Below are 19,415 nucleotides of genomic sequence, written 5' to 3'. Positions count from 1 at the left end.
TATACATTCAATAAATTGCATTTCAATAACATGTTTTGCTAAAGTACAAGTTTTGTTATTGTTGTACTATTGATAAATCTATCAGCAATAGCACAACAGTAACAAGTTTTGAAATCAAAGCAACATCATTCGAGATTAACTGAGTTCACGTTGTTTTCCATAATGAGGAGTATGTGCGTGCATGTTTTACGTCATTTCCTCTTCTTACTATTTCTAGCACTACATCTTAACTGGAGAATCCTTCAGAAGAACTCCTGATGAAATCCTCAAAGAAATTTTCAGAGAAATCTCAGGATGAACTTCTAGAGGAGTCTTTAAAAACCGGAAAAGATTCCGTGGAAGAGCTCTCGGAGAAGTTTCTGAAAGATTTTTCGGAGTTATTCATGGAAATTTTATGGCGAAATCTGTCGAAAATTTCTAGAAGAGTTATAGGAAAAAACCTTGAAAAAATCTTCAGAGAAGTCCCTTAATACACATAAAAGGAATTTCTGACGGAGTCCTTAGAGATATCGATAAAGGAATTTTAGTAAAAATTGCTGAAGAAATTTCTGGTGGAATCATCGGAGGAAGTTCAGGAGAAATTCTAGAAAATTTTTTGGAGGAATCCTTGAGAATCCAAGAGAAATTTTTCTATCTAATTTTTGAATCCAGGAAAAAAACCGGAGCAATTAAAACGAAGTTTAAAAAAAATGTAATAATATGTGAAATGTTTTCAAAATCACAAAAATGTTCTGTAAAACTGTTGAAAATCATCAGAGCAGAAAAAAAAAACGAAAATCACAAATTTCCAACGACGACCAATCTTTTTCAAGCATAACTACGTGTTGATTTCAAATTACATAAAATAAAAAATAAAAATTACAGTTGGAAGTCTAAGCTCGTATTATATGAAAATATAGAAATTACTTAAATTGAATTATCTTGCGTTGTACTAAACAAACTTAAAATTTATTAGAATTAATCAAAAACTGAATACAGTATTTTTCGATCATTTGAAAATATTTCTTACGGCACAGTGATGAAACTCGTGTTATTGGCGGGCTTATGCTAGGGTTTATGAAACAAAGTATTTTAACTTACTTAGTTACGAGTTTGATATCATAACAAATTTTGCTCTCCGATTATTATCAATAACATATTAATATCAAAATTTGTAATTAAAATCTTTTCCGAATTCACTGTTATTAAGTTGTTACTGAAACTAACAAAACAAGTTACTAAAATGGTTTTCCAGGAACATTTTTTTGTTATGACATTTGTTATTTTGCCGCTTATGACAGACAAGTTTATAACATAATGTGTTATTTTAATAACTTAAAAATAATCGATTCTGTTATTCAGTTATTTTATCCAAATAACACAGCTCCTTATGCTGTTGTTATTTCCTTCTGCTCGGGTAACTCGTGCGATGAGAAAGACCCACTGCGAACTTTTGCCCCGTGCGAGCTTTGGCCCCGCATTACTCTATAGTTAATTCAATCTTGTAGGAAATCAAACCTGGAAATAGCGCTCTGATATAGCTGACCATGCTGAGGATGAGGGGTTCGATTCCCGGTCGATCCAAGAACTTTTTTAATGTAAATTTCCTTGACTTCATAGAGTATCCTCGTGCCTGCCACACGATATTCACATGCAAAATGGCCTTTTGCACAGCATTCTCTTAGTTAATAACTGTGGAAGCGCTTATAAACTTCTGAAAAGCAGGCTTTGTCCCAATGGGGACGTTATACTATAAAGAAAAAGAAGAAGAAATGCTCTGAACATTTAAATAGCTACCTCGTGCTTCCACGGGTTAATCGATGACACAGACCACCAGCCAAGAGTTATGTGCTTAGCTGGTAGTGCAGCCTAGGTACTACACATTGTCCTTTTGATTTCAGCTAGGTTGAAGAAGTACGTCTCAAGCGTTTGTTCACGAAGGAAGTACAGCTCAAGCAACGTTCTTGAATTATGATTTTTCAGAGAATCACACAATTGGCCATAACCCAGGAACGAAAAAAAGTACACCTTTAAAGTTACTGGAATAGAAGTTTATAGAGTTTCCTTCTCAAAAAATTTTTATTGAATACTAGCTGTCCCCGGCAAACTTTGTCTTGCCTACTGCGTTTTTTGACGTTTCAAGTCCCTAGCCAAGCGCCCAAGTCCCCGTTCAAAATGTACGAAATCCCGATTTTCAAAAACTCCTAATTTTCCAATGTTTTTGGCCTCATAAACCTTCCTTGGGTTAAAACTAACAGAACAAAACTTAGACGACCCAAATCTGTCCAGCCGTTCGCAAGTTATGCGCGGTCCCACGTATGCCACTGCATTTTTATATATATATAGATAGATTTTCCGCGAGTTCGGGCATAGTTTTTCCGGCTTTTCTTTATGAATTCACTCAACGGTGAAAAATTTTGTGGAAAACTTTTTCCAGTTCATATATTTCTGTTTGAAAGTTTGCTTTCATGTTCATAAAAAACTTTGCTTCTACGATGCTTTGTTCTTGAGTTATGTTTTTTCAAAGTAAGTAGTGTCAGTATCTCCGGTTAGCCTAGTAGTGAAGACTGTGGATTGCCAATCCGAAGACGGTGGGTTCGATTCTCGTGCCGGTCGAGAAATATTTCTCGACTCCCTGGGCATAGTGTATTATTGTATTTGCCAAACAATGTACAAATTCATGCAATGACAGGCAAAGGAAGTCCTTACATTAATAACTGTAGAAGTGCTCTAAGAACACTAAATTGAAGAGAGGCAGGCCAAGTTGCAATGCGAACGTCGAGCTATAAGGAAGAAGACGAATAAGAAGTGTCAGGGGACCTGAGTTTTCCGGGAAATAGACGACCCTGAATTATTCTCATTTTTTCATTGTTACATCCATGAGCCCTGACTGTGGAAAGTCATGAAAATCTGAGACTATTCGACCCAATTTGTACGATAACAAAAAAATAAATTTCCGGGTCCCGTAGCGTACTGGTTACACGTTCACTAAGTGGATGGTTATGGGCTCGATCCCAGCCCCAGCACTTATAATTTTTTGTCAGTTGCTCCCCCCGAGAGCGGCTGACACCTGACCCTCTTCTTAGCATATGCTCTAACGGACCCGAAAACTTGGATATCAGCTAATGGCAACTCATAACGGACCCCTAATCGGACTGGAAAAAGAACAAGAGCCCCACACATCAACATCCTCGTGCTCATCGTTCACCATGGATAGGGTAGAAAAGTGACAGCAGCGCAAAGGCAACCAATTGGAATGGAATAGAATAGAATACATTTAGGCGCTGTAAGTGTAAGTGTAGCTGCCAATTCTGGACGAACATTTGAAAAGGGCCTATCTGCTTTTTGTAAACAATCATGTTTTTGTCTCTGTAGGGCCCATCTGCATCCACCCACGCACATCAACACCCTTAACAGATAGCTTGAAGAACACTCTTTCTGATAAGGGTGTTGACGTGCGTGGGTGGATACAGATGGGCCCTACAGAGACAAAAACATGTTTGTTTACGCAAAGCAGATAGGCCCTTTTCAAATGTTCGTCCAGAATTAGAATCGCTCACGCAGTGCCCTGGTGAGCAAAAGAGCAGTAAATTAGGTTAAGTGGTTCAGAATAAAATATAAATAAAAAACACCTCATATGGCCCAAGTGATATTCGACTGATTTTCCTTAGAAAAACTTGGAAGAATTCCTGAGGGATCTCAACAAAAAACTGTGGAGGAATCTTTGAAAGAAATCCTAGAACAATCCTTGGTGGGAATCCTGAAATAACCAATAAAGACATTTTTAACCCTGGGCTAGATTATCTCGGGACCCACGCTTTACTTCTCTTCCGAAGGAAGAACTCACATTTTGCGAGTTTGTCGGGAGTGGGATTCGATCCACGGTCCTCGGCGTGATAGTTAAGTATTCTAACCTTCACACCAGGTCCACTCCTCGAATTAAAACATGCCTAGAGGAATCCTTGTAATAGTTATGGAAATAAATGCTGGCAACTTTTCTTGAGTTCTTGCAGATTTTTTTTTTTATATTTTTTAGTAAGAATACGGAGACCCAGTTAGCCTAGTGGTTCAGCCTATGGATCGCCAATCCGGATTTGGCGGGTTCGATTCCCGTTCCGGTCGGGGAAATTTTCTCGACTCCCTGGGCATAGTGTATCATTGTCCTTGCCCCATATTATTGTCCTTGCCGGTAAAGAAAGCCATTTACTTAATAACTGCGGAAGTGCTCAAATAACACTAAGTTGAAGAGAAGCAGGTCAAGTTCCAGTGGGAACGTAGAGACATTAAGAAGAAGAAGAAGAAGAAGAAGAAGAAGAAGAAGAGAAGAAGGAGGAGGAAGAATACTTTTAGGAATCCTTGGAAGGTTTTCAGAAAGATCCATTCCGAAACTAGAAAAAAAATCTGGAACCAAAATTCTGGAAAAAAAATCTTTGGAAATAAAAAGCTAAATTCTATAAGAAATTTAGAGTGCACCTTCGAAAAATTTCGGAGAATTCGATGAATTTCTTGGAGCAATTTTTGTATAAATTCCTAGATAAGTTTGCCACATAGAAATCCGACACAGTTTTTGGGAATAATCATGAAGGGCATTCCTGGCAAAATTCGTGGAGAAATTAATTGAGAGATTCATAAAGACTTTTTTAATGAATTCTTTGTAATATATGTGTAATGTATGTGATTCTTAGAGGTGCCCTTGAAAGATTTGAATGAAGAAATATTTTAAAAAGTGCCCTTAAAAGAATTCTTGAAAATAAATATCTGGACATTTTTTTACTATTTTAGGAAAAGTTCATGCAGATTGGATATTCCAAAAATGTTCTTCTTGCTCTTAAAAGCCAGTAAAACAAACGCTTTTGAATATAAATAAAACTTAATTACTACAAACTTCAAAGTTTCCAGAGACCAAACAAAAAACAGATTATGAAACAAGCTCCAGTCACAGGAGAAATCTCCTCTAAGAAGTTTGAAATCCTTAGGCTTTTATTCTTTCCACACCGAACAACAATGAAGCCCTGCCAGTAACAGTCAGCGGAAGAAGCGTGACTTTCCGCGCGTCATTCGTGTTGACTTCTGCTTTCATGGCAGTGCGACAGTTTAATTGCTCCCGGGCAATCGTGCAGTCGAAAGCGGCTCCATGATTCAGAATTGGGGGGTCCATGGGACAATATGCACTACTAAAGTGTTTACCTTTTTTTTCGGTAAACCAAAAGCACGGATCTAGTCATACAAACAGCCAGGCCTGTGCACAGAAAAGGCGACAAGGGAGGGTGTTTCCTAATTTTGGCAAAGAGCAGAGGGGCGCCGGGAACATCGGCAATGGGAGGGGTTAAAGCCCCAAAACCCTTACATTGTGCACGGGCTTGCAAATAGCACATTGAGCTATGCTGAGCTAGCCATTGCTGGCTAATTTGTAATAAACTTTGAGTAAAAGTTTTGTGGAAAAATCCAAACGCGTTTTCATTTCAGAATTCAATGAGTAAAAATTGCTAGAGGTCTATTGACAAAATTCGCAGAAATGTGTACATTTTTTTGTTACTTCAAATCTGTGGTTTGACATGAGTTTCTGGCTTACGATAACTATATCCGTGATAAAATCTGATATTAGAAGTAGCACACACTCCAGAGTTCTCCCCTAGCACACAAAAGCAGTACAAAGCCAAAGAAAACAAGCAGTTATTCTCAAAACACTACTAAAGACCACCATCGCACCGCCATGAAAAGTGTGGAATGACAAACTGTCCGGCCGAGAATTTGCCCCTTGTGCAGGCACTCAAGTATGCAGATTCTTACCGTAAATGGAAACAATAAGTTAAGAGTGCTCTTGTGGGGTTCGTTGAATAAACAATCAGTCAGAAATCTGTTTAACTGTGGGAAATCTGTTTGCTTGGGGAAAGGTTTCCGCAGTAGGGGATGAGGCAAGGGTATTTATGAAAAATTCAGAAATCCAGAGTAATGAAACAACGTTTGTCCGCCATTGTGCGAATGCTTTGTTGACCGCCCGACCAAAAGGGTTGTGGTTATTCCTGTGGCTGTTTTACTCTCTGGTTGCACTTGTTTTCAAGGGAAGAACAAAGCCATGATAAATCAATGTAGTTCAAGCAAAAAAGATTATTCTATCCATTTTGTATGAGGAAAAAAATATTATAAGAAGTTTATAATCAATAAATGCATTTTTACAGTAACAACAATATAAGAACAGATTATCGAATTTAATGAAACATGTAAATAGACACTAATGATGAATATTGTTGTGATAAATGGTCTTGGATGCAGCACAGCAGTTTTATGAACGGATTACAATACCTTTTATCTTCAACTCAATGTTGCCACAGGTACAGATTATTCTGTAAAAGTACAGATTTTTTTCAACTTTTTGGTACAGATTCTGTACGGTACAGATTACATATTTTCAGCAAAAGGTACAGAATGGTACAGATTTTTTGAATTTGAGAAAAAATCATTAAAATTCAAACTTAAAGCATTTTTAATACTGATATTTTTGTTTTCAAAGTTCAGAAATTGGTAACAGTATACTCAAATTAAGTGTTTTTCATAGTTTAGCCTGAATGTAATGCTCTTTTTGTCTATTTTAAGCGAATTTAAATCAAATGTGGTACAAATTTGGTACAGATTTTGGGTACAGATTTTTCGACTGCCTGGTACAGATAAAAAAGATTTTTGAGCCTCCGGTACAGATAAAAATGTGGCAACACTGCTTCAACTATAACCACGTACAATGCACACAATTGCAGGACCTCAAATTACAAAACTTATTTTCAAATTCAGCATTAATAAGAATCAGTATGCAATAGCCCATAAGGAAAATCATACTTTGCTAATCGAAAAATTTCACTCTAAACAAGTCTTTAATTTACGAAGGTTCGGATGGTTTAAAATACTCTGCACTTTAACCTCTCTTACGGTCGTGATAACAGAACTCGAGCCATCTACATTCGCCTAAATAAATCACTTCACTGTCGAGCTAAAATAGCGCAACAATTATTATATGTGAGACTCTCCTGATGTTACCATGATCCTACCCCAGTTGTATAAAAATATGCAATAAATTTAAAAGCACTCACGAAAGTAGATACCATAGACAGCTTACCTGGATCGTCATCGTCCTCAGCCCAGTCTATCTGTGCTCGTGATTCGGTGGCCAGGTGCAGCAGCATCAGCATCATCGTCACCAGCAGTGTCGCGCAGCTTAGCGTCGTTAGGTCGCGGAAGCCCCGTTTCCACATATTTTATTCAGAATAATTGCACCACTACACTGAAAGCCAGCTCGCGCTAAATTAATTTTTAAGAGCTACTTTTAAACTTTTTTTCCGACGCTTTTGGGGATCTTTCTGGCCACTTGCTTTTCCGCAGCCCTTCTTGGCTTTTTCACACCAGCACTAGCGCTAGACGCGCGCTTATGGTTATTATTCCTCTCTAGCACTTATGGTTCCACTATTACGAGACTACGGTCAACCGCTCATTCAAATCACATTCAACGCCAAGAGCGATCCTTCCAGTCGGAGTTTTTCTGTTGAGAAAAGTGTAAAAGGAACTTAAATTATTTATCAGAATGATAACCCGTGTATAAACTTAAGCATCAAGTGAAACTGTAATATCTTTGTTGTCAAATCAGTGTAATAATTGTTACCATCGTCGATAAAAGTGATGCGATTCGTAAGTGATATTGTGCATACGATTTTTTGATGTTTTAAAAAATGTTTATTATTTTCTTTGCCAATCTAGCATTTCAACAACAATACACTAAAAATGTATGCATTACATGCAGAAATTCTCTTCTAATTGTGATAATAGCCGCTTCGATCGTTCACCAGCATTCTTCACCATTCGCCGTTCATTCATTTGCTTGCGATCCAAACTGCGACGAACGGCAACGAATATCTATGTTAAGCAACTTGCGTATGCCACCATTGGCGTAAATAGGCGGTGGCCAGGGGGGGCTGGCCCCTCCAGAATAATCCATTTTGAAAAAAAAATCACGCAATTCAGGCGAAAAGTATCATTTTAGTATAACAAATCTACATCGACATGGCCTTGGCCCGCCCCCCCTAGAGCCATGACCTAGTTACGCTTATGCTTCCCACTGGTGATGGGGTTGTGTGTTTGATCACGACAATCCGTTTGCTGCATCTTTCTCGATTCGCTTCGGCAAAAAGGAGTGAATAAGAATGGAGTGTGGCGAATATACCGATGCTTGGTTTGGTCAATATTTGTCATGTCTAAGAGACCTAAACGTTTAAAAGGGAGCGATACCTATTTGCAATTTCCAATTATCAAACTGTTGTTGAATTAATATTTCACAGCAACAAATCCACGCGTATGTGTTACATTCAAAATGTAATGAAGTTGCTGTCATGATTACCATTTTTATCATCTTTTTAAAGGGGCATTATTTCCCCACCTTGGTAGTTCTGCGAATTGCGCCATTTGCTAAAATGAAAATGATTTAATTTCGCCACCTTTGCCGCTCATTATTCCAAGTACCCTTTGGCCCATTGGATAAGTTCTGTACCACGATTACTACTTTTATGGATTTCCTCGGTACCCTCGGTCAGATGCAGGCAGTTTTTCCGGTGCCTTTGAGCGACAGCATCATATCGAGTGCAATTGTTTGTTTCGGGTTCGGCACAAACCAAAAAAAAAAAATTTCTTCCGGAAAGACTTTTTTATGCTGCCGTTCGTCTTCCACGTCCATATGATGGTCCTGACTGGTGAGAACAGGTGAAGTCGCAGTACACTACTGGCAGAGAGACAATTATTCTGCCATGGCAAGAGCAGCAATGCAGTGGCCAACACCGAGTGGTTTGGTGGGAACCGACGACTGGGAAGTGTAGATTAAGCATTTCATAATCGCATCAGATCATCTACCGTACGACTATTGCCCCTTTTGTGTGAACGGAATGCTGAGCTCACAGATATCTGTTGTCTGTTGGTCAGCCGCTTCGGTTTGCCGGGAACCGCACTTTTATGGTAGCTCTTTTGGGAGCTTTGGCAACTTCTCCTCGAAGTGCAATGAGCGTCTATGGCAGCGTTGCTGCTTGTCGGTGACAATGACAGTCCGAACTTCAATAAAAAGGCATAAATTCCACCAGCCACACTTCACCCTTCTCATTGCCTAGAAAAACCCGCCAAAATGGAAATAATTCCCAGCTTTTTGTTCCGTTCGGTCTTGTTCGCTCGTTATCTGCGTTCTTCTTCTCGCTCTAACTAGCAGAATGATTGAAACGTTAAAAACCACGGCGGCACTTCAACGTTTTATATCATTTTCCTAGGTGGCAGATTGAACTCCATCGAAATGTCATGGAGATAACAAAAAAAAAACAATTGAGCTTCAATTGAGTGCTCAATTTTCATCACATTTAAGAATAATAATAAATGGTAAGAAATTTTCAATGTCCTATATGTACAGGGAATTGACAAATTGATTGGCACCGCTAAAATATTCACTTTTAAAATTATTTTCCACTAGCTGTAATTTTTTGTAGAGTTTAACACTCTCAAAATCTCAAATGTCGACTGTTAGCTTATTAACAAATTATCTACGAATGGTACATGTATGCGCCGTGCAGAGCTACTGAAAACCATTCCAGAATCGACCGACGATGTTATACCAGCGAGACATTTGCTGTCAGGTGGTTTCTAGCTTGTTGTGCTCCAAATGGGCGGAGCTTGCTGCGCAGCGAAGTGTGCGATCGCTAACTTTCTTTTTGTTCATTAACATTTAAGCTAAATAAGAATGTAATTTTCATCTGCATTCATTCAGTCATTAATAAACTAATTAAAACTCGTGGAAACCCTGAACAAAAACTATCAAAAAAATTACTAGAGAAATCACAAGCGAGACACCAAAATAATCCGAGAAAATTTTCGGTAGCGATTTTGGGAACAACACTGGGAGTAATCCTGGAAAATTCTCTGAGAGAAATCTCTGGACAAACACAGAAAGAAGTCTCTGAAACAACTACGAGGAATAGCCTGGAACACACGAAGAATAAAATGGTGATAAAAACTCTAAGAAAAATATTAACAATAATTCCTGGAGAAACCCCAAAAGAAACGCTGACTGAACCCCGGGTGAAACCATTCGAGGAAGATTAGTATAAGCTCTGAAAAACTTTGAGAGGTATTCCAGGAGCAATACTGGAAGGAATCTTTTAAGATAAATTCTGGGAGAAACTCTTAATGAAATCTTAAAAGAAACTTGAGGAGAAATCGTGCGAGAAAATATACCAAGAGAAACTCTAAAGAAAAGCTAACAAGATTTTTTATTTGAAAAAAATGCAAGAGAAACTCTTGGAGTGATCCTGTACGGGTTCTTGTGGACCTGTGGAAGAAATTCTACTGCAGAAAACCCATGAAAAGCTCCTACAAAATCCTGGGAGAAATTTTTGTGGATATCCCAGGACTAATATCTGTGGAAATTCCGTGAATAACTTTCGAGAAATAAATTGCGGAAAATAATTCAAGAAGTATTCCAGAAGAAACTCTAAGGGAAACCCCGCGACAACACGTGAGAAATTTCCTTGGAGATACTTCTTTAGAAATCCTAGGAAATGTCCCAATTTCTTGGAGAAAAGGCTGGAGTAACTTTGGGTGAAATCGTACAAGGGACCATATAAAAGAAATCATATATAGAAAATCAGTTGGCATTCAGGAGTCCAGGAAGCCTCGCACGGAGGAATTTCGGAAAAGGAATAAAAAAATTGTTTTGACAGTCTGCACTACGCTCATGTTCGAAAAGAGATATTTTCTACATGTTTGAAAACTGTATTCATACCAACTATGTAGTTTTATATCCTTCAAAAGAAAAATGAAAAGATATAGACATTCCAAGGCTTGGCAGTCTCTGCTCTGTGGCCCAATGAACACCAGTATTTATACTACCTTAGGTAGGTATAATGAAATATACCCAGAGGTGCCATTCCATGTGGGTAGATATTATATGTACTCAACCATTAGTTAGAAACTACAGTCCTTTCACCTTTAGAAAACTCCTAAAAACAATTCGTTATCATAAAAACGAAAGGACGATTTTGCTATCGCAACATCGGCAACTTTACCAAAACAAGTACAGATAACACAGTTCCATACACCATAATACACAATATGACAATTCTGCAAAAAAGAGCAATTTCACCACGAAAAGTAACAATTCGTTATCATCAAAACAGAAGACAATTTCGTCAACGCAACATTAGTCAAAGAAGATCATTCTGTTCACAACATAATGGCAATTTTACCATAAAAGAACAATTCCGTTCTCCACAAAAATAACAATTCATTATTACAACAACTTGATAAACAAAAGGAAAAATTTACGAGATACTCAAAAGAAATCAAACTTTCCTTTCCTTATTCCTCGTCGCCACTTTTATATCTTTCAAAAGAAAAATAATGTAGATGTTGACAGTCCAAGGCTTGTGCAGTCTCTGCTCTGTGGCCCAATGAACACCAGTATTTATACTACCTTAGGTAGGCATAATGAAGCATACTCAGACATTTAGGTACTGCCATGAATAGTATTCCATGTGGGTAGATATTATATGTACGCAACTATTAGGTCGCAAACTCTGTGGATTACTTTTTTATTTTTTGATACAACCCGATATAGAGCGTGACAATATGGTCCACACAGGATCGTCCGGCACGGAATCCTGCTTGCTGCCACCGGAGAATTGCGTCAATTTTCTGATGTTTCCGGTTAGGCATCACTTTGTAGAGGACTTTGAGAATGACACACATTAACATGGTACCCCGCCAATTATCACGTCCAGATCCTTTACTAAGATGTCTTGTATCCAGTTGGCCGAAAATGTTGATGTTTCCAATATATTGCAGCGTAATTGATGCAGCATTTGTGCAGATATTATGGTGTCTGCTTTGATCATCTCGACTGATATGCGATTGACCTCCGGGCTCTGTTCGATATCATGCTACGGATGGCTGTTTCTATCTTCTGAAATGGTGGAGCTTCGATGTTGACACGAGTGATGTGGCCAACACATGAAAAAGGTTTTCAAAGTGCTCGTACCTGCGTTTCAACTGGTCAGCCATGACGTACTCATAGTGCGAGTTTTCGGATACAACTTAGATATCACCTTTTGGAATCTAATCCACGACACGACAACATTTAAGTAAGGTACCCCGGGGCAAGTGGGACCTAAAAAAATGCTAGTTTGGTTTTGTCAAGCCAAAAAATTCTAAACATAAATAATTTTATAATTCCAATGGTTCTGAAAGACATTGTTGGTATATTTCTTCTTATTAACGGGCATTGAAACTGTTTCAAAATTTTTAAATTCTGTATATTATGCATAAGATGAAAAGTGGATCAGATCTTAATTTACACCGTATCACGGGGCAAGTGGGACCAATTCGGAATTTTTGTACAAATGGCTTAATAAAGTTACTGCATATATGTAATGTAGCATAAATTATAGATATATTATGCGAATAACTAAAGGGTGAGTCGATAATTATTGTGCCATTTTCAAACTAACGTAACTTTTTTCCTATTTCACCAAAATCAACCAAATTTTGCACAGTTTCTCCTTGTAGTCTATTGTTTACATGTAATGAATTGAGCAGTTATCGTTGAGTTTTCGGTCGATGTAGAATAAATTTAGTTAACAGTTCTAAAAAAGATGTTGTACAATCACATGCTAAAATCAAAAATCATGGTATCGCGTCTTGGAACAATTAATGATTATACATTATCGGATCATCTTAATGTTCGTCTATAGGTTTCAGGAACGGTTGTCAGTGAAACATAAGCTTTGAGCTGGGAGAAAACCAGGCACGATGCGCATAAACAAACCAGTGAGCTTTAATTATTTGTTTCAAGTGGAGCCTGAACATGTCCACATGGAGGACGTTAATTGAAAATGTCGTGAATTTCACTAAAACGCATCCTAAATTTGAACCTATACCATAGAGTTGAAATACATACATATACTAAACTACTGTAAAAATTTGGTTCCATTTCGTTAGCTGTAGACAATTTGCGAATCATTTGAAGGTAGGGTGGCACAATAATTAACGACTCACCCTTTATGTTAAGCGATTTATGTTGGAAAAGTTTTGTGGTATCGTGCATAAATTACGTAACACATATAATAACGAATCACAGAGAAAAAAAATATTAAACTCTAGCAGATCGTGCAAATCAAATTGATTTTATTTAAACAAAAAGCGCCCAAAGGTTAAATGCCGAAAGATTTTCATATTACGTAGTTGATGAAACTTGCCAAAAGATTTTTCAAGATTTACAGATGTTATGTTTACCCTAACATAATTTTACGATCATTAAAGAAAGATTTTTAAATCGTGAACTTTGAATAAGTCGTTTTCCATTTTTTTCATACTCTATGACCGGTTCCTTAATATTCAGAAAAAAACTCATTATGCAGCAAAAAACGAAAAAAAGAAGAGAATTTGAAAAAGTATGAAAAATAGATGTTTTCGGTTCTACCCAAGACTTTACCATTTTAAACAATAGCTTCATCACCAGAATAGAAGTAATTAAGTGTAATTCAAAGATTGTTTACTTAAGACGCCGATATTTACTTCACTTTTGTGTAAATTTCGACTTAGGCTGAAGAAAGCGAGATCAAACTATAAAATTGTGTTTGTATACTCTCACAGGTCTCACTTGCCCCAGATGCTGAAATGCACTGGGGCAAGTTAGAGCAGTTAACTAAAGGTAATAAATGAAAATAAATTACAGCTTTTTCGCTTAAAATAATTTGCAAGCACTCCAAAGATTATCCTGAAACTGAAAAAGTTTTACTTTATTTGTTATTTTATTTTTAAACGACGAATGTAGTAGAGTACGTTAATCTCACTTAGTGAATTGAAAATTACAAATGATCAACAATAACATGTATGGACTCTTTATGGTGAGAACAATGGTAATTTTTGAATTCAAAGTATCCGTTGGTGTGATACCTATGTTTTCTATGAAGAATGTTTGCCTTAAAACTAAAAAATAAAAAAAATATAGCTGTAGGTCTCACTTGCCCCGAATTCTCACTTGCCCCGGGGTACCTTAACTGTAAAAAATCTCTGTGCCTTGCTTTTCAGCAGCAACGGTTGACGCGTAACATACACTACCCGTCATAAGTACGGACTCACTAAAAGTATTGCAACAATATTGCATCACCCTGACTCACCTCGATATCTCCAAAACCTGAGGACTTACGTTATTCAGAAGACCAAAAGCAACAACTTTTCTGAAGGCGGCATTTTTGTAGGTGTTCTGGTTTTAGAGATATCGAGGTGAGTCAGGGTGATGCAATATTGTTGCAATACTTTTTGTGAGTCCGTACTTATGACGGGTAGTGTAGGCTCACGGTCTATGGTTTATGGCGAAAAGGGGGTGATTTAAGCAATCTTACGCGCCATACAAACATATTAGGGTTCTCATACATAAAAAAACTTTACACGGGGAGGAGAGACTGTCAAAAAATCGTAAAACTTCCTCCACGTAATGAATGGACAGCCCTGTAAGGTTTCGCACCGGGTATTTTAAATCTGGCCTCTGGCTCTCATTAATAGGTTTCAATTCGATGAGCGCAGCGTGGGCGGTGACGAAGAGCGTGTTTGCCTTGTAGGCTAGAGTATAGCAGAATTTAACCAGATTCCAATCTGTGTTCTCCAAAGTTCGGCCAACGGACTTCGCTAAGTGCTAGGTTTACAATACCTTATTGGGAAGTTGTGCCAGTTTTAATTCTTGTCCGTTGTTTCGCGTTTAATTTTGAAGTTAAATCAGTTCGAAATGTTTCATTTTCGGTCTCTGTCACGTTTTAATTTTTTTTTATTTTGGAAATAGTGCTATTGGGTTAAGGTCCCCTATCCATCGTGGTAGGGCTGCAACCTTACGTATAGTTTCCAGTGGAAGTGTATTTCATACCCAGCCGCTGGACACCAGAACAGATGCTGTTTGGTGAACTGACGCTCGGGACGTCCCACATTGGAGTAAATCACATCAAAACCTGATCATAAGTGGAAAAACTCAAAATGAAGTAATTGGGTTTTCCGTTATGTTTTTGCTAAGTGTAGTTATCGTGTAATCGTTTGACAGCTAAGCAGTGTCCAAATGTTTTGTTTACGCTTATCAGAAGAGGTTAAGTGAAGCTGAAGTTTAGCCGTTTTCTTTGATATGACTCACAGCGCGTGCTTGTTTTGACCGTACAGAGTAAATGAAATTGATAGTCAATCAATTCAATGATGCAGTTTGTTAAAGAAGGTTAATGTTGTTATTCTGTTAATTTAAAACCCAAACAAATTGGCGTTGAATGTACATATAATATATGAAAATATTGAAAAAAAATTGATGGAATCCTTTACCGTACATTCAAAATGAAATAAGTTGATTTTCCGGCTGTTTCCGGAAAATCTGCTTTTAGTGTATGATAAAACTATTGTTCCTCTTTCAAATGCAGAAAGAAAACCTTCCGGATGTTTCCGATTTCAAAAGTTGCAACACTTTGAAAAAATCGTGATAATTATATTATTATATAATATTATTTGCCTCAAAACACTATTTGGCTTTCTGAACGTATTTTTGCTGAAAACTAGAATTCAACAGCTTTCAAGCAAAAAAAAGAAGTTTAAAATCGGTCAACTGGTTCAAAAGTTGTGATTTTTTGAAAAATTTTAGTTTAAAAAAATCTTGACTTTTACAATCATAAAATTGGTCACACTAATGACGAAATAAAAAAAATACGAAAACTATGAAATACGTTTCATTACTAATTTGGGTTGCATTTGGGTTGCGAAAATGCGTCAAAATAATTTTGATCATTTTTGATGTACTAGGTGCTCCACTGTGGCGTCCGTTCTCAATCTAGCTGAAGTCAGAAGTACAAAACTGCCCAGACTGCACTACCAGTTAAGCACACAACTCTTAGGTAGCGGTCATTGCCTACGACCTACAGGGGATAGACAAAATGATCGGGACAGGCAATATTTTCACTTTTTAAAAAATGTTCAATTAGCTGTAACTTTTCGAAAAGTGCATCAAATATTCTCAAATTTTTACTGTAAGTTCTTCAACTAGTTGTGTATCAGTGGACAAAATTTGGAAGAGATCGGACAATTCTTCACGAAGTTATAAAGATTTTTGAAAAAGATAAAATTATCCTATAGCCAACTTTGAGCTGTTATAGTTCCGGATTCAATGAACCGATTGCAATGAAATTTTGACAATTCATGACTTATATAATGAACTCTGGAAAACATTTGACTTAACTTGAAATTTTTAACAAGCAAAAAAGTTATAGCGATTTTATTTTTTTCACGATTTTTTAGTAAATTGGTCTATTTTTAATATGCATCCCTAGACTGGCCCAAATACAAAAATGTCGAAAAATTCCACGGGGCACCCTCTAGAATCGTGCCTTTTTTTAATTGAAAAAATAATAGTTGATACCCTAAGGAACAACTATGTAGAAGACCATATCACGATAAAACTTAATTTAGTTGCGGTTTCAGCTAACGAAAGCAGGACAAGGAAATCTTCCCCAGTTTACTCTCGGTTGTTACATGCAACACGTGTTTGCTGTTCGAAACTTGCGCTCTACATCATAGGCGGCTATGTTGTCCTTCATTTCATTTGCTCACGCATGTGGGCGGGTATCGAAACAATGAAGAATTACATAGCTGCCTACAAGGCTGCCTATGATGTAGCGCGCAAGCTTCGACCGACACACACGTGCTGCATGTAACAACCGAGAGTAAACTGGGGAAGATGTCCTTATCTTGATTTCGTTAGCTGAAACCGCAACTAAATTAAGTTTTATCATGATATGGTCTTCTACAAAGTTGTTCCTTAGGGTATCAACTACCATTCTTTCAATTTTGAGCTAAATCGAACTCGCTGAACCGGCGTACTGAGTGAGAGACTGTAGGTCATCCAATTTCCCATATATTTGGACTGAAAATCCCATACAAACCTTCAACTCATTTGCGCCAGCTCAGTTTTAAACCGATTGAGCTGAATCTTTCACAGATTGTTCTTCTCATCCAAAGGCACGATTCTAGAGGGTGCCCCGTGAATTTATCCAACTTTTCTTTCTCGCCATACAAATGTGGGCCGGTCTAATGCATCCCATTACTATTTCAACTTATTGGCGGCTATGTTGTTACTTTCCTTCAAAAGGCATTTATATATAAGTCAATAGGAGGGAAACTGAATGAACTATAATTTGCATTCTGAATTTTGAAACGATGTTGATGTTTTGGATAATTTGGTGTTTTATTGGAAAAATAATCTAATCGTTATAATTTTCTTCCGTGTTAAGAATATTTAGTAAAGTCAATGGTTTTTCGTAGCTCATTATATAAGTCATAAATGGTCAAAATTTCATTGCATTCGGTTCATTGAATCCGGAGATATAACAGCTCAAAGTTGGCTATCGGATAATTTTACCTTTTTCAAAAATCTTTATAACTTCGTGAAGAATTGTCCGATCTTTTCCAAATTTTGTCCACTCATACACAACTAGTTGAAAAACTTACAGTAAAAATTTGAGAATATTTGATGCACTTTTCGAAAAGTTACAGCTAATTGAACATTTTTTAAAAAGTGAAAATTCTGCCTGTCCCGATCATTTTGTCTATCCCCTGTATGTTAGACGTTCCTTGTCGACGCCCCATTTTGCAACCTCTATGCTAAGTATTGGAGCATAATCGATCGCGGTTGCCAATGTTTCGCGCGAGAGCGAAAACAATAGATGAGCGAATGTTTAGAATTGTGTTGTTGTAAATGCATTGCATATGCATTTCAGTTCACTACTGTGTGGAGTGATCTAAAAGCTTCTGCTCCTTGGTGGGGTGCTTTTATTGGACATGTTTTCTTAAGTACAGAAAAGTGATCGGTTGTGCGCGAAAGCTTATTTATCCATTGTCAGATCACATCACCAACCATAGGTGACTCCTAGATTAACAAAGTATTCTACCCTACTCATAAAAAATCCTCCCCAAGACATTCGCGGAGATACTGAGATCTCCTTCCCATGTTACCTTTCCTCCTTGTTGACCGTAGCCACGACGCTGAACCAAAAATGACAGAGTTCATCTAAGAAAGCCTCATGGGTAAATATTCAGCAAGACCGTACTGATAATGTCTAGGTTTAGTTTCCGGTCCCGGTGGAAACTTCCTTGACTTATCCTTAGCTTCCCGTAACCGATACCAGACAATTCTTTTTAAAAATGCTGGCATTTCGTCTATTTTCATCCGATTTTTAAGTCACCCTCAATCGATCATATATTGGTGCAATTTTATTGTACGCAAGTGGCCATGCAATATCCGGAACCATTCCGGAAATATTCTGGATTGTGCTTGGGTCAGAGGGGTTGCCAAATGGCTAAAATTGATTATTTTGTGCGTTATTGTGTTTGAACCCTCCATTCCCTACGATTTTTTGTTGCGAACAATGAAATACAACTGCGATAACCAGATTTAAATAAGTTGACCCATCCGGATCACCGTGACAGGTTACGCGGGGCCTCATTAGGGGCACTTCTGGTTTCCAACCTTAACATGCCTTGCGACATATCAATCTTCATGATTTCAAATGACTGAGTCAGAAACGATATACTAAAGTGTGTATCAACTAATATATGGCCACCCGGCAAATCTGGCATAGGTTCCACGGGGGTGTCATCGGGGACATTTCTGGTTTGGAACCAAAGCATGGAATGGTTCGGGCTATAACACGGCCACTCCAGTATAATAAACTAGCACCAAGTTATGATCGGTTGAGGGCGATTTCAAAATAATCGGATGAATATAGACGAAATGCCAGCATTTTATTGAGTTATTGGGGGTCGGGTACGTGAAGGTTAACATTATAATGTTATAATAACATTATAATGTTATAATAATTATTAGCATATCTTAGTGCATATCCCACAATATTTAAATTACAATTGACAAAGAGAATACAAAGGTAACAATTGTGGTAGTGGTAAAAGAACCAATGTGAGAAACAGGATCCGTCCCAGTTGGGGCGTAATGCTAGAAAATAGATCAACTTTAGACTTTTGACGAGAACTGTATACACATCACACATTAACACAATCACACAAACCGCAAAATTCAAAGTCGTTTCAGCAATCATGTCTCATTTTCTCCAGTGCAAAACACATAGCGAGGGCAGCCAATTAATCGTCCCATAATAAATTAAAGAGTTTCCATAAATAATTCGAAAATTACCAATAAATAATTAGGGGTGGAAGCAATAATAAACTAGAAAAGTTCCACAAACAATTCAAAAAGCGCATAAATAAATCGAAACTTCCCATAAATAATTGATTTTCTAGCAAAAAAAAATGTAAGAATTTCCACAAATAAATCAACAATTGCAATAAAAAACTATATTTTTTCCAACAAAAATTTTCGAACATACTACATT

At 37.4% G+C, this 19,415-nt stretch overlaps 1 protein-coding gene and 1 long non-coding RNA gene across 6 annotated transcripts in view; one reads left to right on the top strand and one right to left on the bottom strand.

Annotated features, from left to right (window-relative positions):
- The window catches only part of LOC134285399 (uncharacterized), a 401,391-nt gene that overhangs the window by 72,481 nt on the left and 309,495 nt on the right, over positions 1-19,415 (top strand). The gene's annotated exons all lie outside the window — the stretch shown is intronic.
- LOC115257156 (uncharacterized) overlaps positions 1-19,415 on the bottom strand; it is a 771,557-nt gene that overhangs the window by 640,206 nt on the left and 111,936 nt on the right. For 4 of the 5 annotated variants that reach the window (XR_009996344.1, XM_062846034.1, XM_062846035.1 and 1 more), the window contains exon 2: positions 7,088-7,507. Coding sequence is in view for 3 of the 5 variants with exons in the window: in XM_062846034.1 (XP_062702018.1) it covers positions 7,088-7,223 (136 nt within the window). In the remaining 2 variants the exon portion in view is untranslated. Of the gene's footprint in view, positions 1-7,087; positions 7,508-19,415 lie in introns of those variants that run through there. The other variant, XM_062846037.1, reaches the window with a different exon arrangement.

Source organism: Aedes albopictus, chromosome 1 (genome assembly GCF_035046485.1).
Source record: "Aedes albopictus strain Foshan chromosome 1, AalbF5, whole genome shotgun sequence".
Taxonomy (NCBI): Eukaryota; Metazoa; Arthropoda; class Insecta; order Diptera; family Culicidae; genus Aedes; species Aedes albopictus.
This window is presented reverse-complemented; position numbering and strand designations above follow the sequence as displayed.